The sequence below is a fragment of the Tauraco erythrolophus genome, chromosome 5 (assembly GCF_009769465.1).
Source record: "Tauraco erythrolophus isolate bTauEry1 chromosome 5, bTauEry1.pri, whole genome shotgun sequence".
Classification (NCBI taxonomy): domain Eukaryota; kingdom Metazoa; phylum Chordata; class Aves; order Musophagiformes; family Musophagidae; genus Tauraco; species Tauraco erythrolophus.
The window spans coordinates 77268696-77295536 of record NC_141469.1 but is presented as its reverse complement, the minus strand read 5'-3'; the positions used below and the strand labels follow the sequence as shown (position 1 = coordinate 77295536).

The 26841-nt window shown below is 45.5% G+C and overlaps 2 protein-coding genes across 2 annotated transcripts; both read right to left on the bottom strand.

The window, feature by feature from the left end:
• Positions 1–13279: 13279 nt before the first annotated feature.
• On the bottom strand, positions 13280–15693 carry SMIM19 (small integral membrane protein 19). Its single transcript, XM_086612096.1, has 3 exons — positions 15527–15693; positions 15297–15421; positions 13280–14137 (listed from the first exon to the last, which is right to left on the bottom strand). Exons 1-3 carry the CDS (start codon positions 15691–15693, stop codon positions 14064–14066), a joined length of 366 nt encoding a protein of 121 aa, XP_086468222.1. The 3' UTR covers positions 13280–14063.
• Positions 15694–24370: 8677 nt separating this feature from the next.
• On the bottom strand, positions 24371–25806 carry POMK (protein O-mannose kinase). Its single transcript, XM_009988718.1, has 2 exons — positions 25519–25806; positions 24371–25144 (listed from the first exon to the last, which is right to left on the bottom strand). The coding sequence occupies exons 1-2, from the start codon at positions 25804–25806 to the stop codon at positions 24371–24373; spliced, it is 1062 nt and encodes a 353-aa protein (XP_009987020.1).
• Between the last annotated feature and the right edge of the window lie 1035 nt (positions 25807–26841).

Here is a 26841-nt window from a genome sequence, read left to right as displayed (position 1 = left end):
AAATTAATGGTGCCATTTTTTCAACTGTCAATCAGTTCCTCAGCCTTGAATCAACCAGATATTGAATTAAATCCAATGAATAAAATGATGTGAAGAAAATGGTTGCTCTGAAGCGGTGGAGTACATACCTCCCCAAATGGGCTCAATACTTCAATCAACACTGTCTCCAAACGTTTAACCAATTATCTCCTGCAATTTGATTTTGTTTTCTTTAAAACTTCAGCAGACATGAACTCCTTTGAACCACTTCATTTAATACAAATAACGAAACAGATTACAATAAATTTGGGCTATATTACGAGCTTGTTTCTTTCAAATCTGAAGTACCAGGGGTTTAAAATAAACATAATCCTTTCCAGTTTTAAAAATATCTCAACCAAGCAAAAAGTATTTTCCATTCTCCAAATAATCCAGAACATAGACCATAACGTGCACTAAGGAACATTCAGTTGGGGATACACTGGTGTCACTAATCTAACATGAACTTCAGGTGTGCAGAAGACCATTCTGTATCCACTTTAAAACACAACCATCAGTTACTGACTAATATACTTAAAATATGAAAAAATTACCAACTGACCCACTGACTACTCTGCTAATCCCAGGATTTTATTTTGCCTAGGATTCTCTGGGGTTTATTCAGAAAACACAAAGTAATTGCACAAACTCAGAGGCACAGTTCTTCATCAAGGAAGTTTTTCCGCGAGAACATGCAAAAACCCACGCTGAGAGTGCCTCACGGGTCAATCTAAAGAAGGCAAATACTATGAAAGGAGTAATGCAGGAAGAAACACTAGGTGAGGTGAACAGAGAGGCAGAGGTAATATGAAGAAAACAGAAATGTGCAGATTTACTTGTTCCAGTCAACAACAGTAACTAAAGTTTATTGATTTCAGTTTCAGCAGCTAAAAATCCATGAAAACATTTTTTATATGATACAGACAATACTATCCCATATTCAAGTTTCTATCAAAGTAATAACATAGGCCAGGATTTTCTCACAGTCATTGCCATTTACTTATAGATTAGTACAATAATACTTATTTTAAAATATAAATATTACTAAGTGCAAATATTTTTGGTATCCAACTGTAATTTAGCTGTTCAATTAAATGGAAGTATCTAAGTAAAGAGACTGAAAAAGATATAACTGTTAGCTATAAAAATAGCTGGACACATTCTCAGCCACTGTCTACCAACTGTTCCCTCTATATCCACTGAAAAAGTATTTCCAACACGCTAATCATATCTGTTCGGAAGAAACTAAAATTATATGATTTCAAACTATTTTCATTAGAAAAAGTCCTTTAACAACTGCTTTTACTCTTCCATCTAATTATATAGTCTTAAAAGCCAAATATTCAGTCAGTATGCAAAAATAACCATAGCCTTTTATTGAGGACAAAACACCAGATAAGAGTTCGTAAGAAAAATAAAGATGCTCTTTGCCTCTACCAGCAACACTGTCCAAAATACGAAATTACATTTAATTTGCAAATTTTAAATACATATATGTCAAAGTCTTAGTAACTCCATATCAGAGACTTACTACAAGTAAGTCTGCTCACAGCACTGTAACTTGCTGAACTTCATGGCTAGTATTTCCTTGGAGATACTTCACGTAACAGCCAAGAAGTTCAAAAAACTACCTTTCTAAAAAGCTCTCCCCTAACTCAATACTAACTAACCTGCACATAAAACCCCACAGAGCTGCCAAGAAATCTTACCTATCTGGAATATTTTTGTGACCAACAGTCAAATAAAAGATTGAACTGATTAATTTTTGATTCTGACATCTGTCTAAGAACAATACATTATAAGGTTACTTAAATCAGCACTATCTTTTTTTTCTTTTACCTATGCACCTGTCACACTTTTTACACAAAGGCTGTTTATTAAATGCATGCAAAAACCCTGGTTTCCTGTTTCATAACAGTCACGGTTCAATTTTTTCCATATTCAATGTACGTTTCTACAAAAAACCAAAATTGATTTCATGTACAAAGCAGCAGCTACCTAATCCACAAATAAAAACTACAGCAATGTTCTGCTCTTCCTGAAACAAGTCTGAAGCCACAATTATATTAAAGACACAGATGTGAGGGGATTTTTCAACTTCCAAACAGATATGCAAACAAAGTATTACAATCCAGGGGCACAGGTCAATGAATAAGCAAGCAAACTACATGATGTTTGCGCAGCGTCCTCTCAAATCCTGCAATCCCTTCTAGAAAGTCTGGATCTACATCTCCCTCTTCTTTACTCATGTTCTTCTCGCATGGCTTGGTCTCAGAAACTTTCCATGCCTGTAACGGAAACTCAAGCCAACTTCTTAAATGTATGATTTCTTCATCTCCACTCATCATCCACTTCTGTTTCTGAGAAGCTCCTCATCATGACACCTGTATCTCAAGAAGCAAAACAGGAAACATCACAGGGATGAAGCAAGGAAAGACGAATAACAATATGCCTCTGTGTCTTTAATAAAATCCCGACTTTAATTCAAGTTCCTCTAAGGAAATAGGAGACCCTTTCACAAAAGCAAAGCTTTGCCAAACTAGGTAGGTAAATACCATGTGCCAAAATTGGGGTAACCAATGAAATCTCCCAATCTGCACCTCCACTCCTGACATGGCGAACAGGAGAAGTCCTGCACGTACTGTGCAGAACACCATCGGGTGCCAAGCTTGCAGAACCTGTCTGCGGCAGCCAGCTCAACTGAAAGAAACCACTGAACCATCTACTAACTCACCCACTCCTGAAAACAGTGCAAGTTATCTTCACCCAGGACCCAATCGTCCAAGTAAGTCAAGCTCTGGCCCATAACTGCAGGGAAAAACAAGATGCAAACTTCTCCTCTACTTTCTCCACTGCTCCTTAATCTACGCAGCTTCCACAGTACGTTTGTGTTTTTACACACTTTTCGGGTACAGGAGGAGACGCTTCCTCTGCATTACAGCAGTTTGACTACAAGGTGACAAAGGCCTAAGGTATTTTCAAGGTGTCATTGTCCCCAAAATCAGGTCATAAAATTTGGGGTTGGGGTGGAGAGGACTTGCCTATCTGTTTCTGCCATACAAAACTTAGGATCAAGTGGGCCCAATGCCAACAGCAGCACTGTGCAGAGTCTAACAACAAAAAGGCTGAGGGGTGACATTGCAAAAGGGAGGCACAGCCATCTTGTGTCCCAACAAACAGCCCACACCATTTGCCTGCCTCATGATTTTGCCCGAATGCTGAACAAGGGGGTACAGGAGAAATAATCTCTGCAGCTTCCCCAGCCATGAAGCCTTCAGGGCAGATAAGCAGGCACCAAAACCATTCTGCCAGCCCGCTCTCAGTGAGACAGAAGCATGAAAGCAATTTTATCTCTCCCTTTTAGGGGTATGGCCATCTTTAAATAAACAATAGCACCAAAATCTCTTCCTAGCAGAGGCGGAGCAGATCCTACCTCTTATCAGCTACCATCTCAAATTCTCAGAATTCCACCTCCCATCTGAAATCCTCCTTTCCTCTGCAAAAGCACTTGACAGCAGCATGCTCCTACACAGGGCACACTTCACTCAGAAAGACAGCAGTCCTTCGCCAACTCCTCCCATCAAAATGACACACGTCGTTTGGGCTCTCTCACACTAGAAATGAGGGATAGCTGTAGGGACAGAGTACCATCCGAGCACAAAAAGTCTTGTCTTTGGTTCTCGCACATTGCAATAGAGAAGATAACTGAGTCTTGGACGGTCAAAGCCAGAAATCCTCTGACAACACTGGGTATTGCAGAAACAATAGCTGTTAAGTAACTGGACAGAAAGGTATTTGCTGTGCAGGGATTATATGTCAAAGAAAAATACATATTCCCTCAGTTCTGAACTCTTGAAGAAGTCCTTACCCTCAAAAGTGCTTAGGAGGCAAACAGTCCTGAAAGCCTGTGCCTCAGCGATCACGCCTGTTATTGAGACTCATGCTATTGCCTACTCAGAAAAGGCAACCATCACAGATTTCAAGAGCTTACAGAGCACAAAAGTCCCATCAGCAGGACATCCAGAACATGTCCAGACACCATCCAGTTATTTTATACCACAGTGATTCTTAAATATTTTATCATGATGTATACAAGAAACAGAAACCCCATTTCACTGTTCCATAATCATCATAACTCCATATTCTCTCTGAGCACCAGAAATGAACTGTGGACAAGTAATTCAATTTATTATTGACATCCTCACTCATTACTTAGATGTCTACACTCAGCATATGCATCACACAGGTTACAAGACATCCAGGCTGCTCACTGTTGCATGCAGGAAGAAAACTGCAGAAAAAGATTAGTAATTGTCATAAAGATCTGACACCGGCTGTCACCTGAAACAACCGAGGAATTTCCAGTTTTCCTTTGAAGAGACAATTTACTGGCAGGCTGGTACTTCTAACTTTGATCTTTGTAGCAGCCAACACTGGCAGAAGAATTTTGTAGCTGCATAACAAAACGCAGAAACCTCCTGGACTGTTAAGTCAATCACAGTATTTTGGGAAGGAAGCCTTCCCCTTATACCTTGGGGAAAGTCTTAACGTTAAACAGCGCGTGTTTTAAAGGCACACGTGCCTCAATTATTTGGTGCAACTGTTCATGCACCTGATTTGTCTGAGAGAAAATGTATTCCGTGGCAACGTGCTTGGAAGACTGGTATTTTACCTTGTTTCCCAAGGAAACAATGGTTACATAACCACGCCAACTGTCCCATGCACAGAAACGTAAATTGTAAGGCCAATTTCAACTTAACCTGATGGAAAATGACAGAGATTCCACAGGTGCTCAATTCCTACCACAGGACGGAGGCAGCCCCCTGAGCAACGTGCCTAGTTCACAAACACCAGGGAGACACCACATTTTGATTAAACACACCCAAGAACTACGAGGCGGTGAGAGGCTCAGGCACCGTGCTGCTGGGAAAATCGGGACACTAACAGTACTGCTGTGGTAATGGAGAGAAAGAAGGGAAGATAAGTTTAAGGTACCACAGTGCCACCAAAACTGAGAAAGCAGCAGGAAACTCATCTTCACTAGTTCAGCTGCTCACAGAGCTACTTTTTAATCTGTGGAGCAATGCAGCGATGCCGTATATGTCCATCACAGTTCCATCTTTACAGGGGCTAATGCTGACGTGTCAGCAGGCACTTCTCAGGATTCCTTAAAGGCACTTGGTCAACAGTTGCAGTCTTTCACCACTGAGAAACTGGAAAAGTAGCCGTACATTGCAGTACAGGTGGCCTCAGAAAACCCTAACAAAAAACTCCAATATGCTTCTCAATCCCTTTCAACAAGATCTTGCCCAGGCAGGGTATGCTAACCACTGCCACGACAGGTCAGATTGCTGGTCCATCTGTTTGAGAATCCTGCCTCCTGTGATCAGGACCAGATGCTTCAGAAGGGGGAACAGCTCGGGTAGTGAAGAATGATGTAATTCACCCAAAGGGGAAATTCCTTCCTGACCTCATCAATTAGCATGAAGGTTTATATGCCTAATTTATTTTTAATCCTATTTACTGCAACTCTGGACATTGTCATTATATATATATGAATGTCCAGGTCTGCTTGGAATCTGACTAAACTTTTGGCCTCGGTAACGTCATGTAGTATAATTATGCCAGGTTTCAATTCCATTTAAACATCCCTTCGTTCTTGCACTACGGGAACTAACTATTAACCACCTCTCTTCCCCTTCCTAGGGCTCCAGCCCTGCTTCCACCGTAAGCTCCCACGCCATACTGTGTTCTCTTACAGAGCAGAACATAATCCGAGGGCCTTTAAGGCAACAACTTAGTAACTTCTACCAGTTATCCAGTAGCATTTCTATACCCTACATTTCTGGGATCTGCTAGAACCTGGCAGGTCCACCAGAATTTCACCAGGTCCTACCCTCTTGCAGACCTTGTAAGCTCACTTTTCTGATGTTTTCCACTCCAGAGCTGCCACCCTTATAAACAAACTGTTTTGCCCTGCATTGTGCTCTTTGAACCCTCCTGAGATTCTGGTAAATTTAATTATAAAAGAACAGACAAGAAGCACACCATGCTGGGCTTTTCAAGGTCACATAGGAACCTCTCCCTCTGAGCAAAGAATTCCCCTCCCATCTCCAAGCCTGAATAAAACAACAGTGTCCAACTATGCAAAATCAATCCCATTTGGCTCTTGGCTCCTGTGGGCTGCAGGTTCCTCTGCGCAATAACTTTAGCCTGTGTTGTTACTTACAGATGAGCTCACGATGTATTCATCATTATTATTATGCCAAGTACTTACTACAGCACCAGCACGATGAGTCACTGCTGTTGCTTGCAAGAGGCACCAAGGTGCAAAGCCACACCTTCATTCAACAGAAGTTTGGTGAAAAAAAAAAAAAAAAATAATGATGTACGCAAGCAGCAGACAAGGAAGGGAGACTCTTAAAGCAAACTCAAGGCTCTGAATCCTCTCATCTCCCCAAAACGTAGTCCTGCTTTCAGTAACGATACGGGCTGCATTTTCTTCTCGCAGGCTCTGGAGCTAGAACTTTGGACCCCAGGCCACAGGTTCTTAATCCCAAAGTCTCTAGGAGAAAAAGAGTAGGTCTGGCTGATATCTCATGGGAAGATGGCCCCCCAAGGAGATGACAGTTTTTACAGCATCTGTGAGAAACATCACATAGCCATCTCTGTTTTACCACAGTGTTTTGATTATGGTCTTCAAACTGGTGAATTATGGCAAGAGAATACTTCTTTGCCTCAATCAAAAAGATAATTACACCATTTTATCCCTTTATAGAAGGATCTTCAGGCAAGGAACCGGCCAAGAGAAAACTCCTGCCCCAGCCTATGGTCCATGAACAAATGGAGCTCTTTAATGATCAAAATAGCATTAACAGAACTGGTAATAGGCACCACTGTGCCAACTGTTAGCTCATTAAGTAATACAACCATATGCAACTTTTTTCTCTATTTGAGTATCATACACTGATTAGAGTCAATAAAATCAGAGGTCTTATAATGCCAGTTAAATTGTCCCATTGCATACTTCCCAATGGCCCCCCCGTGCTATTTAACAGCTATGCAGCTGTCTTAGAAACTCTGTTCCAGAGCAATGATCTTAATACTTTCTTTCCAAGAGATCATAAACGCTTTCCCATTCTTCTGTCTCACACGTGTAAAGACAACATACTGAACTGAGTACTTCTACAACGCTCTTAGGCAATGCTCAAACAGCGGTCCAAGCCACAAGTTTCAGAGCACTGCCATACCAGCATCTCGAGGACCTCTGATCAGCCATTCAGTGGTTTGCCTTTGGCATTTCAGGATTTGCTGAGGTTGAAAGAGAAGACAGTAATAATAGAGAACAACTCTCCCATCAGCAGTGGCAAAAGTAATCTTGGAGGCCTGGAGTACAACGCTTTCCCCCGCTTTAGGGTCGTCACTGAATATGAAGTTGAAAAGATGTGATATTTTCTGTTTCTCACACACGAAAACAGAGTTTGGGTAAGGAAATCTTTTAATGGACACAACAAAGGTATTTTTGACTGCTAGAATTCTCAATATGTTTTGCTAAAATTAGCCTAAAATGAAAGTCCAATACAAGCAGTACATACTTTGCCTACGAAAAAAGCCCCATGGCACTTACAGATCATGTGAACTTGGTTATTTAGTTGAGCTAAGAACACTAATTATTCCAAGCTTTATCTGACTGTAGATTTGGATCTATTTAGCAATGGCACTGCCACATACCAAAACGCAGGATGAGCCACAGCTTGTTAACAAAGCAAGGGAAAGTTCCTGCAAACAACAGTTGCTGCCATTTAACAAGATGGTCATAAAGAAAAGAGATAAGATTCAACTCTACCCTTCCAACCTTTCCTCTGAAAAGAAACAGCAAGTCTTTCTCTTCTGTCAGTCCATCCATCCTTCCTTCCATATCACAGTATAAAGAAATTCGATGCCTTCAACTACCACTCCCTCATGTCTACCAACTAAAGCTATGGAAGATGATATTCTTACTCTTTTTTCACCTTCAAGCTCTTCGGCAACCAGTAAAAGTGTTCCTTAAGTTCTGCTCTGTTTTTACAGCTGGTGTCACAGAAGTCAGTTCTAGTATTGCTCCTTGGAGCGTACACCACGACCCAAGCAACAGCAAAATAGAGTCGTTCAAACACACCGAGTTCTCGTGCTGGGTAAAGTTCACAGCAGCTGTTGAAGCCCCAGAAAGACATCTGAGAGGAGCACCATAAATAGCGGAATCACATGGAGCCTCCTGTTGCACAACCAACATACATCTTTCCTTCTCAGGAATTTATGCTTCACACCCTATGCCGTCAGTCAAGAGCATATTACAAACCATGTTTTCAGGATGATCCAGAGGATATTTTGGAAAGTAACACAGCCCTCTTGCCGGACGACTCTTTTCAAAATACTCGTTCTATTCTGTGACAAAAACGGACAAATGTTTCTAGAATCTTGTCCAAGCCACGGTCTTTCTCAGGAGCAAGCTATAGGTTCACACATGCCACTTACACATCACGGATGTCTGAAGCAAGTCTGACAGCCGGATGGAAACTGAAGGGCACTACTCGCCGACTCGGGATCTAAGTTTTCCCTCAGATGTGCAAATGTAAGGTATTTTTTCAGCCTCCTATTTCAGCAAATCCCTAACTTGAGCGGCAATATTTTTAAGATTTTTGAATGAATTTTACTGTTAGATTAAAATTAAACCTGGTTCTCCTAAAACATCTAATTCCTAGGCCTCTGCAAGGGGAGAATCACTTTTCAAAGCAGTGCTTAGTTATAATAGAGAAAGAAGATACATGGCTATTTTATAAAGGTGAGATTTTTTTTTTTGTTTTTCTGGAGTTCTGCCACAAATTGCCTTCGAGGGCTTGGTTCAGAAATTCCAAATTCAGTTTATTGTTTTTCTCATTGAGAACTAACTCCTTTTAGCAATTCTGTTAATCTTGGAGCTTGGAGTTATTTTTATTAAAGTAACGCCCAGAGTTTAGATATTCCATAAAAAGACCAGGAATTATTTTTATTAAAGTAACACCCAAAGCTTAGACATTCCTTGCAGAAATTAGGCAAAGCACCTTCATTCTTAAAAAGGTTCTCAGCCTTTTCCTTGTAAACACAGATTTCACAGAGACAACTGAGCACTGAGAAGTTTTATCAGCTTTTTTTTTTTTTTCCAGAGAGTTGGAAAAAAAGAGTTATTAAGGCAGGATTTTTCCTGCTTAAAAGAATCCTGAGCCTTTTGCTCTTAATATGACTTCTTTTTTTTTTTTTTCCCCTTCTTATCTTCTTTTACCAAAGAAGTAGCACCGATTTCGGCTCCCCAACATCTGATTTCTCACGAGACATTTCTGCTGGCTTTGGGGTGGTCTGCCAGCAGTCAGCACCTCTGGTCACACTCAATATCTTTTCCTTAGCCAGCAAGGAGTCCTGCCGACCCAGGCAACACCAACTTCTGATGGAGCTTGTTAGACTGCAAGAAACTTGTTCTTAGCCCTTAACTCTTAAGCCACAAAAGAAACAGGGCTGCAAAGCAAAGGATCTTACCTCCATTCTCAGGGGCCTGAGGCACTGAAACCTTCTGCTCTTCAGTGGCGCCCTATCTTCGAGGACAAGATCAAGCGCTGCCTTTTTGTTTGAGCGACTATGTTAATAAACCAGGTGACATCACCCAGGTTCCTCACTGTGACTAAAACACGGTCCGTGTTTGGACGGAAAAGGGAATGAATGCCTTTTGATCACTGCTTCCGATTTAGAGCGTAAGCGACCGCGGCTGAAGAGAGCGCTTTGTCAGCGAGCCTCCTCCAAAAACACTCCTGCTCTTTAGGCACAACAGGCCAAAGGCATCACGGAGTTAATAACACGTTTTCCAACAAGGTGCTTCCTTCCCCGATGAAGAAGGCACATAGTGACAATTTTCAATCTCTTTAATGTAGAAATCAGGGCCGGGGTAAAATCTTTTCAATTCCACTGAAGGAGAGGTTAAGTTGCAACATATCCACCTTTCTCTCTGCAGCGTGTATAATTTCAGCTTGCTCAATAGCAGCGGCACTCCTGAGTTCAGGAAGACTTTAAAAGGAGCGATTATGCTCACGGAAGTAAGCTAACGTGAATAAACTTCCCAGGCAACAGGGAGACATTCCAGAGCCCTGTGCTGTCACCAGGCTTTTGGCCAGCGCTGCTTAATCATATATGCAAAACGCAAATTACAGAAAGATTCATCACAGGTTGGAATATTCTCAATGAATAATTTTGCACTGCACTGAAGAAGCTTCCCTGCGAACCACCCCTGGATGAAGGCACTGGGATCTTCTCACCATTTTCAGAGCTTCTACTGGCATCAGCAGTACAAGTGGTACAGCAAAGGCTTCCTCTGCAGGTCTTCTCGATGGAGCAGTTTTGCAAGGGAAGTTTCAGAGCAAGTTTGGCACCACCTGAGTGTCACGCTGCTGAAATTCGTAACTCTCATGGCTATGAGGCACCACGGCAGCTGCTACAGGCTCCGTCCTCATCTGGGCTCGGCCAGCACACGCCAATTCATACTATCTGGGCATGTAACACTCGATTGAAACTCAAAATGCTTACGGCATGGGGGAAGATCTTTTCGCAACAGGGCCCACAGCGTTCACAACATCTTCAGCTTTCAACACGGCCACACTCATAGCACAGAAATATTTAAGACGCTCTTGAGCCTTGTCATGGAATTTAAAGAGCTCTATCCGAAAAGCTTTGATCTTCTGTGCAGCACTGAGTATAAGACCTAGCCAGCCACATTTTAGTTATGAGGAGAGAGATAACTTTTCCACCACTTAACAGAAGTTTTCACTTACGATTTTATAGAGTCATGGTTGCGACTTCATCTGAAGACTGCATTTACACAGATCTGACTGTTCAGCTGCTTTCATGGATGCAACAGAGCGGTCAGATTCTCAAAAACACCCAAGTTATAATTGAGAGCAACTTGTTAACACTTTTTTGCGGTACCGTACAGATGCAAAGTTTTAACTGCTTTGAAAGCCTTCCCTCACATGCTTTGTGTGATCAGACACCACTAAATCTACATACCATAATAGCTTTTTTAATTGGGTAAGCTAGAAAGATTTGCCTCTGTGTAGCATTCTCAAAAATAAACGCAACTAAAGATAACTTTGGCACAATTTTTTTGAAGGTCGCAAGCTTTCCCCATCCAAGACATCTAATAACTCAGCATGAACAAAGTTCCACAACAGTTTGAGAGTCCGTTCCTGTGCATGCCTACAAGCCCAACTACTGCAACTGGACGCAAAAAACAAAAAAGTGTAAAAAAATCTATTATCTCTACCCTATCTGCCTTTGCTTTTAGGCACCCATTTTTTACCACCAATTAAAGAAGCACTTTTTTCCTACACGCAATATCATGAATTAACAGGTAAAAATCACTGCAGAAATTTGAGATAAAATTTCAAAAACTGACTGCACCTTCTGTCCCAAAGCATACTTGCACAGTAAAACTGAAATATAAAAACCCCAACAAAACAGGGCATAGTTTTCAATAGCTGCACTTAAGTCAGGACAACAAACCACCACCTGCCCTTACTCACGGCTCGAGCTGCATTCTTCTAACACTCTAGCAAATGCAAAAGGTATGTGCCCTAGAAAAGTTCCTGCTTTTGTTGCTTCTCCTTAAAAACGTTTTGCTTTTGTTGCTTCTCCTTAAAAACGTTTTGCGTCGAGAAGTCAGTCTGTGAGATACTGGTGCCACTAGCTCAGGTCCATGCACACAAGCAGAGCTGCAAGCCGCTCGAGATTTCCAAGCGCTCCAGAGCGCCTGTAGCTCAGCTGAGAGGAAAACTGTAAAATTATCAGCTACAGACGGCTGGCTTTAGTGAGCTGGAAAGGATGGGTTCATTTTGACACGCTGCTTTATTGAAACGTACGGAGCCGCATCAGCCGGCTGCTGAGGACAGTAGCCCTGGCGAGCGCTACAGAAGATGCGCCATTAGGAAGGATTCATCCCGGCGCTGCCTGTTCCCTGGCTGACCGCTCGGATGGGCAAGGCCGGTGGGAGGCAGGGCTCTGCTCCCGGTACAGCCGAGAGCCCCGCGGCGGGATAACGCCGCGGCGCCCGCGGAGTGAAGCGGGGCACAGAGAGCCCTCCTGCAGAGGAGGGAGGGGAAAGCCCACCCGGCCCGGCCCGGCAGCACGCAGCCCGCCCCCGGGCCGCCTCACGGGGAGGAGGGGGAGCCGGCCCCGGCCCCGGCCCCCGCCCCCACCCCGCCGCCGCCCGCGCGTTCTCCTGGGGCGGCCCCTTCCCGCCACCGCGGCCCCCGCGAGGCGCCCCGCGCCCCTCCGCGCGAACGGGGCGGGGGGAGGGCGGGGCGCACCCCGCGCGTGCCCCGCCGCGGCCCCACTCACCGCCCGGCGGGCGCCCTCCGGCCTCCGAGCAGCAGCGGCGGCGGCGGCAGCGGTGGCGGCGGCAACAGCAGCAGCAGCAGCAGCCGGCGCGGTCCGGAGGCGGAAGCGGCGGCAGGAAGTGAGGCCAGCGCGGGGTGGGGAAAAGGGCGCTGCTTCCGGGGGGGGTGGGTGGATGGGGACGCGGGCAGAAGGGCTCGGCCGGGTGGTGGGTCTCGGTCCCGCGGGAGTAACCGGTGGACGGTGCGGGGCCGGGTCTTCCTGCAGCGGAGTAACGCAGGAAGGACATGGCACCGGGGAGGCAGCGGTGGGAGGAGGCCAGGCAGCGCAGCCGAGCCGCCGGCGACCCGCGAGCGGCTCCCGCCTCCTCCCACCGGAGGAAGGCCGCCTTCCTCCTGCCTGGTCTCCCTGTCGCTGCGCGGGAACGGCGCTCCCTCCCGCCAGCGCTCGGCCCCGCCGAGCTGCGCTGCTGCTTCCCTCCGTTACGCGCGGGGAAGGCATCTGAAGGGGCCGTCGGCACGGACGGCCCGGGGCGCGCCCGCCTGGCTGTCTCCTGCCACGGCCAGACCCCGTTTTACTGCCCCTACAGACAATGAAGTACAGATAACTTCGACCTAATAAATAAGATTTGGTGAACGAAGCCAAGCTTCCTCCTACCTGGATGCAACTGCAGTGCTGTTTACCACTGCTCTCAGGCTTACATTAATTTAGCACGGAACTGGAAAAAACAAAACAAACCAAAACACCGCTTTCTGGGCATACACTCTCAGCTCTCTGCTGCCGTTAGCGTTCTGTTCACCACTCAGCCTGCTCAAGCCATGTAACGTTAGGAATTACAGCATGATACATCTTCAAAGAGTTTTCATGATTATATGCTTTTATTAAGGAGTGATATTTGCAGTATTCTTTAAATTAACTGATTTTGTGATTTACCTAGAAAGAAAAAAAAATAACTGGGGTGTGATGTCTCTTCTGGATAAGCTGCGATCTTTCCCTTTATGCAGATTTTTATACACAATCCCGTTCTCTAAAGCAATTTGAGTAAATTAACCACCTTTGCTATTAACATAATACTTCCAGACATGCAATCTGCTGTGTACTTCTCAGTTCTGAAAGTTTCTCCGGGAAAGGTTCACAGTATTGCACACGCATAATCTTTCTGCACTGCCACCAGGGACACTCTGGGCTCCCAAAGCTGTTCAGTGAGGCCACGGTATCTTCATTCACGTTTACTGAACGCATTCAGCAAACTCAACAATGCGTGATCGAGGAACAAAAGGGTCTCCAGGCAGGTAGGTACTGCCTTGTTTTCTCTAGGGTGCCATTACCAGAGGAGGTAGGAGCTGATTTCCACGGTGCCAGCAGAGAAAGAAATAAAACGTGGTTAAGACTGCACTTCTCTACCCTCAGAGGTTTCTCTGAGCAGGTCTGCCCTGTGTTGGGTACTTTCACGCTGAATGTTTCAACAGGCACTCAGTTCACTTCACGGGGCTCAGAGAAAAGCTACCAAGAACAAAGTTTTTAGGAGAGTCCCCTTCCTTTTTCTCCCTTGCCTTCAGCTATGTTTCAACTAAGAGGCATTGAAAATAGCTCCACACTGACTCTTATCATCAGCACTGGAAATATATCCTGAGTTTCTACCATTGTGGGCTTCATTCCACTGAGAGCTGTACGCTTTCAGTCTGTTTTGGTGGCTGCTGCTGCTGCTGCTGTTCATACTTCCTTGCTGAAAAAAAGAAACACTGATCAACACCAGTTATACCATTTATTATATGCATGTACATATGTATGTGTGTGCATGCATACATATCTGTCTATATATATACACACACATATAAATATTGTAACAATCAAGAAACAGACTCAAGATTAGAGAATACAACTTCACCACTTAGCCACACAAGGGGAAGTTTCAGTCCCTGCGTTGGACTTTAGTGCATGGCCTGGGAAAGGCTGAACGGTAGGGTCACAGCAAATGTCAGTAAATTAATGGCAGAGAGCTACGAGTGAACGATTCCATTCAGGCCCTTTCATTTGAAAAGAAAAATAATTAAAGACTACGGCTTCAGAAGTATTATTACAGATGACCTGAACGACTCATTAGTCACGCAGCTGATCTCCACATTGCTCTTCTCCTCCACAATACACAAGCCACAAGTTAACGACCACATTGACTCCAAAATTAATCTGGTTAGCAAGGAAAAGGGAGATCAAAGAGTTGCGTGTGGTGGAACAAACACCAATAAGGGATGCCAGCCGGCATTCCTCTGTAGCAAACACATTCTTTTGTTGTTCCTACAAAATGCAATGGCCTGGTTTAAGAATTCTTACATGTAAAAGGTTGTTTCGTCTCACCAAGTATTTCTTGCCCATATTCTCCCTATGTGTGCCCGTAGGGCAGATGTGAAGCAAGTACAGGTGTTTCTCTGAACTGGACCTTTGGGATATTGGCAGCATAGGGCTCTTTCCTACCTCCACCCTGACCTTCAACATTAAGATGGGAGTGGCAACACTTGTTGGTACAGTAAAATTCTCGTTTATTTTTAATTTATGAAGTTGAATTACAATTCCACAGTCCTCTCAACTTCTACAAATCCACCCACATTTTGACAATATTCAGACATGCCCTGAATGCTCTTTTTAACCTCAACGTCTGAGCCATTTTGGCAGCTAGAGGAGAACCGCCCAGCCGCTCCCTCTCTCTGTCCTCGCTCACGCCTCGATCCCGCGCCCCTGCAGAACCCCCGCTCCCATGGTGCCGCAGGACCGGGGCTCCACCCTGCTGCCTCCGCCGCACGAGGGCCGGCAGGCTCGAGGTCGCCGCTGCAGGAACCGTCCCCGGTGACCCGCAGAACCGGGGGAGCCCCCTCTTCCCTCCGACTTACCGATGGAGTACATCTCCAGCTGCTGCCGCAGGCGGATCTTCTTCACGCTGTCGTAGAAGTTGGGCTCGGGCGGCGTCTCGGCGGCGGGGGGCAGGGTGAAGATGCGCATGATCCTCCTCTTGTTCCTGCCGGGGGGGAGAGGCGGTGAGAGGCGACACGTGGGGCCGGGAGGCCCGGAGCTTCCCGCCGGGAGCTCGAGCCCCGCCGCCCCCCGCCCCGCCGGCCCTCACCGCCGCGCGTAGACGAGGAGGGCGAGGCTGGCCAGCACCACCAGCAGGTACACGTTGGTGGCCTCGTTCCACGCCTCGTGCACCGAGTAGTCGATGGCGCCGCTGTCGCCCAGCGCCGCCGAGCCGCCGCCGCCGCCTCCTGCCCCCGCGGCCGCCGCCGCCGCCATAGGGGAGAGCAGCCGTGAGGGGCGGCCCCGCGGCGGCGCGCGGGCGGCGGGAAGTGACGTCAGGCGAGTCGTCGGGGCCGGCGCGAGGCGCCGAGGCCGGTCCGCCGGGTCCTGTCACCGCCGCTCGGCAGCGAGATTGTCACAGCGTTCGCTCGTCGCACGGGAACGGGGTTTGGCAGTGTGGGTGTCAAAACAGAAACCGCGCTTCCTGAAAAATCTTGCCGCTTTTTTTTTATTTTTCCTTTTTTTTTCCTTTTTTTTTCTTTGTTTCTTCTTTTTTCTTTTGTTTCTTCTTTTTTCTCTTTTATCTTTTTTCTTTTTCTTTTTTCTTTTTTTCCTTTTTATTTTTTCTTTTTTCCTTTTTGTTTCTTTTTCCTATTTTCTTTCTTTTTCTTTTTCTTTTTCTTTTTTCTTTTTCTTTTTTCTTTTTCTTTTTTCTTTTTCTTTTTCTTTTTTCTTTTTTCTTTTTCTTTTTCTTTTTTCTTTTTCTTTTTTCTTTTTCTTTTTTCTTTTTCTTTTTTCTTTTTCTTTTTTCTTTTTCTTTTTTCTTTTTCTTTTTTCTTTTCTTTTTTTTCTTTTTTCTTTTTTCTTTTTCTTTTTTCTTTTTCTTTTTTCTTTTTCTTTTTTCTTTTTTCCTTTTTGTTTCTTTTTCCTTTTTTCTTTCTTTTTCTTTTTCTTTTTTCTTTTTCTTTTTTCTTTTTCTTTTTTCTTTTTCTTTTTTCTTTTTCTTTTTTCTTTTTCTTTTTTCTTTTTCTTTTTTCTTTTTCTTTTTTTCTTTTTCTTTTTTCTCTTTCTTTTTTCTCTTTCTTTTTTCTCTTTCTTTTTTCTCTTTCTTTTTTCTCTTTCTTTTTTCTTTTTCTTTTTTCTTTTTCTTTTTTCTTTTTCTTTTTTCTTTTTCTCTTTTCTTTTTCTCTTTTCCTTTTTCTTTTCCTTTTTCTTTTCTTTTTTTCTTTGTTCTTTTTTCCTTTTTCTTTTTATTTTTTCTTTTTTGCCTTTTTCCTTTTTCTTTTTTTCTTCTTTTTTCTTTTTTTCTCTTTTTTCCTTTTTTTCTTTTTTTTTTTCTTTTCTCTCTTTTTTTTCTTTTTTTTTTTCCAAACCAGGAGTCACTGGATATTCAGATGCTGGAGCAGCATAGCTCACTCCTGTGTTCCATATGCGCCTCATGCCAAAAAGCACAATTCTAAGATTATGCTTTGGCAGAAAAGATGGAGCAGAGCGAGCGTTTCCATTTAGAAACTTGGAAAGTTGTCTGAGCGGCTCAGTGAGGTGCAGGTTGCTAGGCAGACGGTGTTCTAACACACACACACATACACACTTCTTTTTTTTGTACTGGCTGATGTGGCATGTTTGAACTACATAACAGGTTAGGTATGCTCTCCTTTATCCTCTCTTCGTGCCTTTTTCCATCCACCTCTGGCTCGGATACCTCCTTTTACCCTATCTCCCTTCAGATGCTAGAAGTATTACAATGTGGACATTGTGGATATGGTGCATCTCCCTTTGCTTTACGCATATTTGGGGTGTGTGCTTATGTTGCAGTTATTTTGTTCACTCTTTATAAGACAACAAGGGAAAGCCCAAGTATTATTAGGGCACGATTTATCTAACCTATGTCCAACGTTCAAAATGAGTCCTCCTGTGCCCAGAAATGCTCTGACCCATTACTGGGTAGAGGGAGTCTAGACAGTAAGTCTAGTCTTACTTGCTGGGATGGCCGCTCACTTTGCAAATGTCCAACCAGCCGAGAGAAACACCGTCCTTTGGGGAGCCGTTTTCTCAGTGCAAGATGTACCAAGTCATTCTCTTTCCATGCTGTGGAACAGATTAATTTTAAGAGGCCTCAGATCAGGGCATAAAAGGATATGAGTGAAAATGACAGTATAAAAAAATAAAAAGCTAAGGCACTGTTATCATGAGAAAAGTTCCTTGCCCTGTGTGGTGTGGGAAAGAAGAGTAGAACAGCAATTAGACATAATTCTAGGTCATTAAATTGGGATGGCACCCATGCACAGAACTGTGGAAACCACTAAGAGAAAAAAAAAAGTCTATCACTTATGCAACATGACACAAGACAGCTAATTAACCATGGTTTCACAGGGATTTTGAACATTTTCTCATGAAGTTGAGGCTTTTTGTTTGCATTTTTAGTATGTTGAACTTTTCTGCTAACAGACCTGACAAGAAAGCATTACAAATCTGTGGCAGAAAAGTGGAAAAAATAAACCTAAGTAACTTGGGTGCTTTTTATATTTCACTACTACCTCTAGACCTCAGTTGAGATTGTGCTCCGCTGCATGGGGTGTAGAGAAGCTGTATTTAAACTGTATCTAAAGGCGCCTTTTGTATTAACCCTGCAGCTGTGCTCTGGACAATCCTGGAAGGGGCTGGAAAGCCCCAGGACTCTGTACCCAGCTTCCTGTCTGGTGGAAACCAAGGGCCGCATCCACATAGCATGACTTCAGGTCTGGGAGTTTCTCTGCAGCCTCCAGCATGCAGGAACAGACTCTGCCTCACTCAGTAGGTGCCTGATTTGTTTGATTTAATTAAATGCTTGGTTCAAGGCTCAGATAATCTACCCACCCCCAACCAAGAACACAGGCAGAGAGAGATTTTCTTCCCCAACATGCCCCTCTGAAGTTAGCAAATGTGAAGCAGTGGGTAGGACAGGCTTAGGTTGAGGTGTACAACATCTGGCGCTGCAGTGAGTGTGACAGCCTTGCAAACCTGAGAAAAAAGGGTAATCACTGTTGTTTCCTTTTATAGTTTGGGCTTTTGTTTCAGTCCTAGGCTCCTGAAACACCGTCAGAAGTGGGAACACAAGCTGCTGTTGAATTTGGCCAGAGCAAAGTCAGGCCTTGCAGTTGTTGTGTGCACAAGAAATGGTGTGACCTGTCCGTGTAGATTATGTAGCATATTTATTTGTAGTTGGGATGAGGTGTGATGGGATAACCCATGCTTGTGTATGCTGTTAATGCATGAGGACATCAATTATTTTCTCTTTTCTTATAGTAAAGCTGCTTGTAGGGAAAAGACTGTCATTTTGTGCTGTGCCTGTGCAGCATCTGACCTCCAGGGTCCTGGCCTGTGATCAAAGCATGTAGGCAGCAAAGAAATAAAAATATATTATAAATATATGGCATTGGCATAAGCTTTTCTGGTAAAATGTAGCTGATGGAGACCCAAGCTTAGTGGCTAGATTTTCAACATTACAAGGTAGCAAATAAGCCTGGGAAGTTTCAGCTATGGGTCAGACACAACCTCTCACAGGAATCAGCTCTGGGAGAGGAAAACACATATCTCTGTGATTTAATTCAAAATAATCACAACTTTTAGAAAAGTGGGAACTTTGTTCCACAAAGAAATCTAGCGTGTACTTGACAAAAGCACCCACTTCAGTCCCACAGATTTAGCAAGAGAATTGCTGAAAAGGGTCTTCTAGCTCCATAAGTAAAGAACTCACTTTCCAAAAGTCCTTAGCATCCAGCAGCTACTACAAATTTGACTGAAAGCTGCTGAATATTATCAGTTTTGAAAATCCAGTTACTTCATATCCAAAATGTGAATGCTGGAAACCAACAGTAAGCTTGTTCTTTTGAAAATTATGGCCAAAGAAGCTCTGTGTGTCTCTGTATAATGGATTTTGAGTTACCCAGAGCTAAATAGAATCAGAAATCGCTGAGACATAAATATCACTGTAATGTAAATATATTCACCATTTAATCCTGATAAATACTGAATTATAGACTTCAGAACACAGACTGACAATTATTTGAAATCATGTGGTCATCTCAAGTATACAGTATTTCAATTGAAATAAAACCATAAACCCATAAAATAATTTTTCTTTTTTGAAAGTACTATCTAGCATGTAATTTATTTGGATGAACTCTACAAATATATGCATTATATCATGCTAAAAGAACTTGAGAACCACTTTTTTCTTGTTCCCAGGGTCTCTTGACTGTTAGCAAGACATTACAGTCATAATGATAGAATTGGTTTACGGTTGCAAATTCTGCCAAATATCTCACAAATTGTCTTTGGCAAACAGCACTGCCTCTGTTTCACAAAGATAATGATCTGATGTTTTGTTTATGTGGCACCAAAGGAAAATATTGGTTTAGAGCTCGTGATAGAATTTCAAAAAGTTTGTGTGGTATCCTAAACTTCTGATACATTTAATAGTTACCACTCTATTAAATACAGAGTAACATGGACTCTAAAAGTATCCTCCAAAAAGAAAGAAAAAATTAAATTAAATTGAATTTTTCAATTCAATTAAATAGGTTCAATTAAATAGGTTGTGTCCATTTTATTTCCTCAGCGTTTACCCAGCCCTACACAGCAGCTGGTGTGGATATGCATGCCGTGCTTTTTCCATCTGATGGTGTCGAACATATAGCTGAGTTGCCGTAAAGGCTGCTCACCTGTGCAGGATTTAGGGTTATAGGAGTGCGTTTAGGATGTAGTCTGAAACCCACAGCACACAAAGGGAAACTCGAGCCACCTAGAAGCCTGGAGCCAGCAGTTCGGAAAGGAAAACAGCGTAACCTCGACAGTGCTATTTATCTGGATGACTCTGAGGAGAAAAGAAAAGAGCAGAGAGTTTGAATTGAATCTGAGACTCTGCTCTGAGACAGGCTGTTTCCATTCTGTATCCCGTGGTACAAACCTACCTGGCAAGGGCTAAACTTTATTGGGAAATCCACTGGGAATTCATTTTGGCAACAGCATCAGGCCAATAGCAGAGCATACCATACCAGTAGTGAGTCCAGGTGCCCTGACACAGTTGGCACCCGCAGCCAGTCTGTCAGCAGGCTCAGCTGGCATGTCCTAGGCCTCCTTGTCTCCTCTACTGCTGGCACAGCAGTGTCCCAAGGGGGTTCAGTCTGGGAACCAGGTGCTATTTCTTGAGTCTGGGAGACGGTCTCTGCTTCAGTTCTTGGTCTAGCTGGTTGGATGGGGTGGGCAGGACATGCTGTGGGACCGCTGCAGGGATGGCAGAGGAGGCATTGCCCAAAAGGGAAGGGCATAGCGGTGCAGATCACTGACCTCAGCAAAAGGATTGTGCTGTCCCTGGGCAAGGGGCCAGACCCAAGGCCTTCATCTTGGTGATGGCAGCAATCAAAAGCCCCAGGACCACTGGGACCATATCTGCCTTGACATTGACCATTTAGGGTGGTTTGGGGAACCTCCTCTGAAGTTTTCTGAAGGAAATGAGCACTAGTAGCAGTCCTTCTTCTTGTGTGGCCTGCATCTTTGTGCAGCTTCTTTGGCTGGACTTTTGGGATGGAGGAGTGGGGATACAATAGGAAACCTGGCAATAACCATCCCAGGAGAAGCATCTTTTGTGGGAATGGACAGGGAATGTGGGGCCCTTGATTTGAGCTTGAGATGAGAACCAGTGGCTGTTGTTGAAGTTAGGCAGAGCTCGTGATGGCAGTGGTCTTGGCAGGGGAGGTCATGTCCCCCAGAGCTGGCTGGGGAGTAGATGAGGAGAGAGGGGCTTGCAGGCTTCCAGCTGTGAACAGGCCTCTTCCTGCTCTTCATCGTTTGCTGTTTTCCACCAGACATATAAGAGCTGCTTGTACTTAGGCAGCAAAGACCCCGAATTTTCATCCAAGGCTGTCTTTGGTGGTGAAAACTGGAATGCCCAGCAGAGAGAATTGGAGAGGGGAGACAACTGCATGTAGGGCTGTCCTGCCTCTTTCTCCCTCTCCACGAGGCTTTGCCTCTTCCCTTTAAGGAAAAAAAAGCAGGAAGTGTGGGAAGGACAGGATTCATGCAATCTCAAGACGGTGGAAGAGATTAGTGGGGAAGAACAGAAAGATGGAGCAAGTACAAACTCTTCTGATTTTACCGAGAGACTGGAAGGAGGTGACACTCCAACTCAGTTGAGGTTGCACCAGACTGCAATTAAAACGGACAGTAAAGTACACAAATACCACAAGTTAAAGGGGAGGTGGCCCCTTCAACTGGCACGTGTGGCTCTTCTGACAGCCCTTATATCTGTCTGTCTTGTTACTACAGACTCGCTAATGCAAACACAATGAGATCTTTCAGGGATTTATGGAAGTTTGCTAGCAAAATACTGGCTCCAAGGCCAGATCCTGGCTATGTTTGGGCATGAGAGACGGAAACTGCTAGTAACTAATGCTAAGCTGACCTTCAGGCTGCCATCTAGTGTTTCCTCATAGACAGAAACAACATCCCAAAAACCAAACTTTTAAGCTCCATAATGTATTCAGAACAAATGTAATTTATTCCTGCTGAAATACAGTGCTGGACAACACACAAACTGAAGGAGAGGGAATGGGGAAGAGACATGTGGAGGACATCAGTGCTCAGGGTGAATGTTTAGGGAGACAGCTTTTCTTGAAAGAATTTGTGACTATTTCATCCAGGAACAGGGAGAGACATCTCAACAGCAAGATAATTACTCAGAACCAGGATTTGTCCTCATTTGTTTTTCACTCTGTGAAATTGATATGGCTGTTTGCAAGGTGCAACAGTACACAACAGAGCAAGAATCCAAGCAGGGAGACCAGCATTAAGAGGCTTGGCAGGATCTTCTTGTCTACCCTTGCTACTTTCATAAAAACACATGGTATGTTTACTTCACAGCCATCAGATGCTGATTTTTCTTTCAAGTATACGTGACGGCTAACAAGAGGTAACAAGTTATTGCTGGGGCATGTGCAAAAGATTTTACTCTTGGCCCTTCAAAGCTCGATCTCTGGCTTTGAGGAGCTGTAACAGGATGCTTTTCCTACTGTTGCACATCCTGGATTCATGCTGGAACTGTAGAACTCCAGCCCTAATGGTAACAACTCAAGAGTTCCTGGGCTGGATGATGCAATTACAACAGAGAGCATTCTTTTTCCCCAGGCTTCTTTGAGGTGTTTTGAGCCAAAGTCCAAAATAAACATGAAGCATCCAAAGTCATTGTTCTTTTTAGGAGACCTTGACCTCTGAGCTTTGCTTCCTGACAACCTGAGCAGGAAAGCTACCAGGAAGGAAAATGACAAATGAAAATGGCAATGAAAAATGGCAAAAAATCGGGTAATTTAAGAAAATAGACTGCCCAGAGGGAAAGGAAAGCCGTAATAAGCAGCCTTTAAAGGGCTCCTCCTGGCATTGTATGAAATCAGGTATGAATTTAGTCATTTGCAGGAAAGTTTTTGCATTTATAATACAATTTTGGTAGCAATAGAACACACGTGCGTTTGAACATTGTGTATACAAACTGACTGCATGTTCAGTGCTGTCAGGACACGGCTTGTTTAGGTGAAGAGAAATGTTGGCACAGCAAGGAACAGAACCAAGCTCTTCAGCTGAAAGGACCACGTACTTCTCTGCTTACAAATCACCACTCAAGTTACAAAATGAAAGTTGTCTCACGTTCTTAGGTCTTTCAAGGACCTACTCCACAGAACAGAAAGTCCTCAGGTGCGTAATGGTAGAATCCATGTGTCTCCTTCACACTATTCTTTTTTTTTTCATCAAGAGAACAAGTACATCCCAAACTGACCGAACAGAGCCTACTGCTGGATTAAGGCATTGTTATTCTTCCTCTCCAACTCTTGGTACCAGGCTACAACATCCACGTAGGTACCAAAAGCTTTCTCCTAAACACACTGAACAAAAACATAGCCTTTCTTTACACTTAGTGGCTTTGAATTTAGACCCAGTAGTCTTGTATGGTCTGAATATGGGGCTTTTATTTTCCAAAGCTCATGTTTAATGCTCATTGCTGTGGAAGTCACATTCTCTTTCAGTTCCTTGTTCTCTCCGCTTCCATCAAGTCATGATGACACTCAGCAAGGATAAGTGAATGAAAAAATTATATGCTTCAGCTCTTTTCCAAAGTGCTCAGGATTTCTGTGGATTAAAAAGGGGTAAAGCTCAAGCTGTAAAACAGCTTCATCTCCAAAGAGCCCATCTGAGAATACCACGGGGCAAAGGCTTGAAAACCAAGAGCATGTGTCTGTAAGCAGTCTCTTCGAGATCTGCATCATCTGATTGCTTACAACGTGGCCACATGCTTGCTAGTGTGGGATATGGGGGCCACAGAGCAATGGCTGTACAGCTCCAAAACCAAGCTATTCCCCATCCAACAGGGAGAGACTGCCATTGGGTCACTGGCATTGGGGTTCACCAAAATCTGAAGTGAACTGGGGTACTCCTTTCTGGGTGACCGCTGCTTTTACTCTGTGGGGAAGTGGGTGAGGGCTTTGTGTGTAAGACATGGGCCAAAGCCACAGGAATCAGCACAAAGCTTGTGGAGGGCATGCCACAGTCTCTGCTCTTCAGTCCACTGCCAATCAGTTTAAGAGGACCAATATTTTTTTAACTCTTTTTCTGCATTTTTTTAAAGAGAGTTTTTGTGTAAATGTTGCAAAAAAAAATTTATTATTTCTTAAGGAACAAATTCCCCCCCCCCCGCACTCACACAGCTTCGTTTCTCTCCCTCCGCCTCTTCCAATGATAGATTAAACATGCCAAATGGAAGCTTGCACAGCTCCAGCATTGGGTGAGTTTTTATTATTTTAATCAAAAGGTACAAGTTCAGTTGTTCTTTTCTCCTCAGTTCTGGGGACAGAGATTTTTGCCCTCCAGGCAAGCTAAATAAATACGAACGACATCAACTTCAGTGTGTTGTTGGTCTCATGATTCACTATAACATTTCCCTAGTACCCGGCATGGCCGCCTCCCGAATAAGCAGAGTTAAAACTTTCCTGTAGGTGTCTAAGACCTCTTGGGCAGAAGGCCTTTCAGCCGGGTCCTTCTTCTTACATGCTGCGTGGATGTCAAACAAATGCAGTCGCACAATGTCACTTCCTTCAACATGGCCCAAGAAAAAATTGGAGACATCTGGGATTTTCCAGATGTCCGTTTTCTCATCATAGGGAGGCATGAGGTCATCCTCGAATGGCACCTCTTCTCCGTAGGGCCAACGCTGCTCAGGAGCTACAAAATCGCCCTGGAGCTCCCGATGACCGCACTTCACCAGCCTGCCGGCACTCCTGTTCACAAGAGGCAAAGCGTCCAAATCATTCACCAGGATGTGAAAGTCACTTGTTAGGAGATACTGAGAGAGGACCTTGTCCAGGTCATTCGAGTCACACATCACCAAGGTGCCCAGAGGGCTGCTGTGCAGGTACCGAATGATGCTCACGTAGTCTATAGCAAGCATCAACCTGCGATGCCAGGTGTTCATGCCCTTGTACTTCGGGATGTGGAGAGTTTCATTTAGGCCCCTCAGGGAGCCTAGAGGATGGTACTCAGTGAGGATTGTGAACTGCTGCTCACAGTAGCCAAGCAGCCGGACTACGTGCTTGCTTTGAAGTGCTTTCAGCATCTTCAGGCCGTGGAGAAAGTCCTCCTTCAGCTCAGAGTTGGTGAGCTGCGAAAGGACCACTTTGTTTTCCTTCCACTCAGAAAGGAAGACCTGAGAACACACAAGAGACACATAAGACACACAGCCAGCCTTCTTCCTAAGTTTTCTTTGGAATGGGCAATCCAGATGAATGATAAATTATTTCGTACCACCCAACCAGCTAGTCCTACTCTGCCACGATTGTACCACGCTCCACGAGCGCTTCACTGATCTCTGTGATTTTGCTCGTGTAGGGGTATGTCGTTCAGTGTTGGGGAGGTGGCCCAAGGCTCCGGGCACGCTCTCCTACCTGTTCTTTGCACCTGGATGTCTTACAGTAATTAGCTACTGTGAGGATAATTATAACAGTGGTATGGGCATTAATTAGCCAGCAAACAGTGAAAGCTCGTTATCCACAGAAGAGAAGAAAGGAAAACCAAACTCACCTTTTTCACAGCACCTTCACCAACACACTTGAGTTTCCTGACTTCCCTATTTATGGCTTCGCAGGAGAGCCACGGGGAACAATTCTTCACCGTTCCCCATTTGAAGTGCCCGAAAGGGCAGAGGCCCGGGTCTGTTTCGGCACGTCCAGAAGAGATGTAAAACTTGTTGAGGAACAGGTAGAGAAAGGCGTTAAGGAGCAGGACGGCTGCAAGCAGTACCGCCAACGAGACGGACGACGCCTCCCTGGGAGGAAACTCCCTCCTGACAAAGTGCGGTTTCTTCTCCATGGCTATACCTTCTGCCTTCACCATGAAGGACGGAGGCTCAGCCTGACCCTCTTCCCCGCCCGGGCACGAACGTCTGTGCGGCTTTTTTCATCGCAGGTCGCCTCGCAGCCGCTGCAGCCCTGAGCCTGCGGCCCGCCAGAACGGCCACGCGTGGCCGCGGCCCGCGCTGAAAGCGCCTTCACGCTCGACGCTCGCCCCGCTCTTCATCATCCTCCTCGTTTTCGAAACGGGGGGGCGCGGCCTGCCGCCGGCCCCGGCACGGACGCTCGACCCCGGAACACACAGCAACCGCGGCGGAGGAGGAAGGATGGACCGCGCTTCCCGGCCCCGCCGCGGCGGCGCAGGGCGGTGGCGGCGGCACCGCCCCGGGGCGGAGCGCAGCGACATGGCGGCGGCGGCGGGGCTGGTGGCGGCGGCCGTGGCGGCGGCGCTGGGCGCCGTGCTGATGCCGGCTGGCCTCACGCAGCCGCACGGGGAGAGCCCGCCGGAGGGGAGCGGGGCCGGGCTCGGGCCCCGCGGCGGGGCGGGGGCGGCGGCGGAGCGGCGCCCCGCGGGGCGGATGGACCAGGCCCTGCTGCTCGTCCGCAACGAGCTGCCCGCGCAGGGCCTCCGCCTCGCCGCCCTCTCCGGCTCCTGCCACCAGGTGAGCGGAGGGAGCCGCGGAGGGGTTGTGCCGTGCGTGTCACCCCCGGCCGCCGCTTGTGCCCCGGCGCGGCCGCTCGGCCTCTCTGCCGGCTCCCCGCGCTTCGATCGGTCGCTTCATTGGGTTTTACCTTCGAGCGGCGCCCCGGGACGCCGTGCAGCGGGAGCGGCTCCAGCCCCTGGGCGTCTTCCCGTGTCTTGGCCGCTGCGCAGAGTGAGGACACCCACTCGTCCTCCTTTAGCACTAATGAGCTCCATCCGCTCTCTTCTTCCGCAGTGCTTGTATCAGTTCCTGGCGTTTGTCCCACCGAGCGATGGGAGCCTGAGGAAACCGGGCACAGCGGCGGTGATGGTCGATAGCCAGCATCCACTCGCCCTGCTGCTCACGGGCTC

Coding starts and splice junctions, on each gene's coding strand:
- POMK (XM_009988718.1), bottom strand. CDS start 25,806: ATGGAGAAGAAACCGCACTTTGTCAGGAGGGAGTTTCCTCCCAGGGAG. Junction 25,145..25,518: donor GTGAAGGTGCTGTGAAAAAG/GTGAGTTTGGTT, acceptor GTGTGTTCTCAG/GTCTTCCTTTCTGAGTGGAA.
- SMIM19 (XM_086612096.1), bottom strand. CDS start 15,693: ATGGCGGCGGCGGCGGCCGCGGGGGCAGGAGGCGGCGGCGGCGGCTCG. Junction 15,422..15,526: donor CTCCTCGTCTACGCGCGGCG/GTGAGGGCCGGC, acceptor CCCCCCCGGCAG/GAACAAGAGGAGGATCATGC. Junction 14,138..15,296: donor GCTGGAGATGTACTCCATCG/GTAAGTCGGAGG, acceptor TCTTTTTTTCAG/CAAGGAAGTATGAACAGCAG.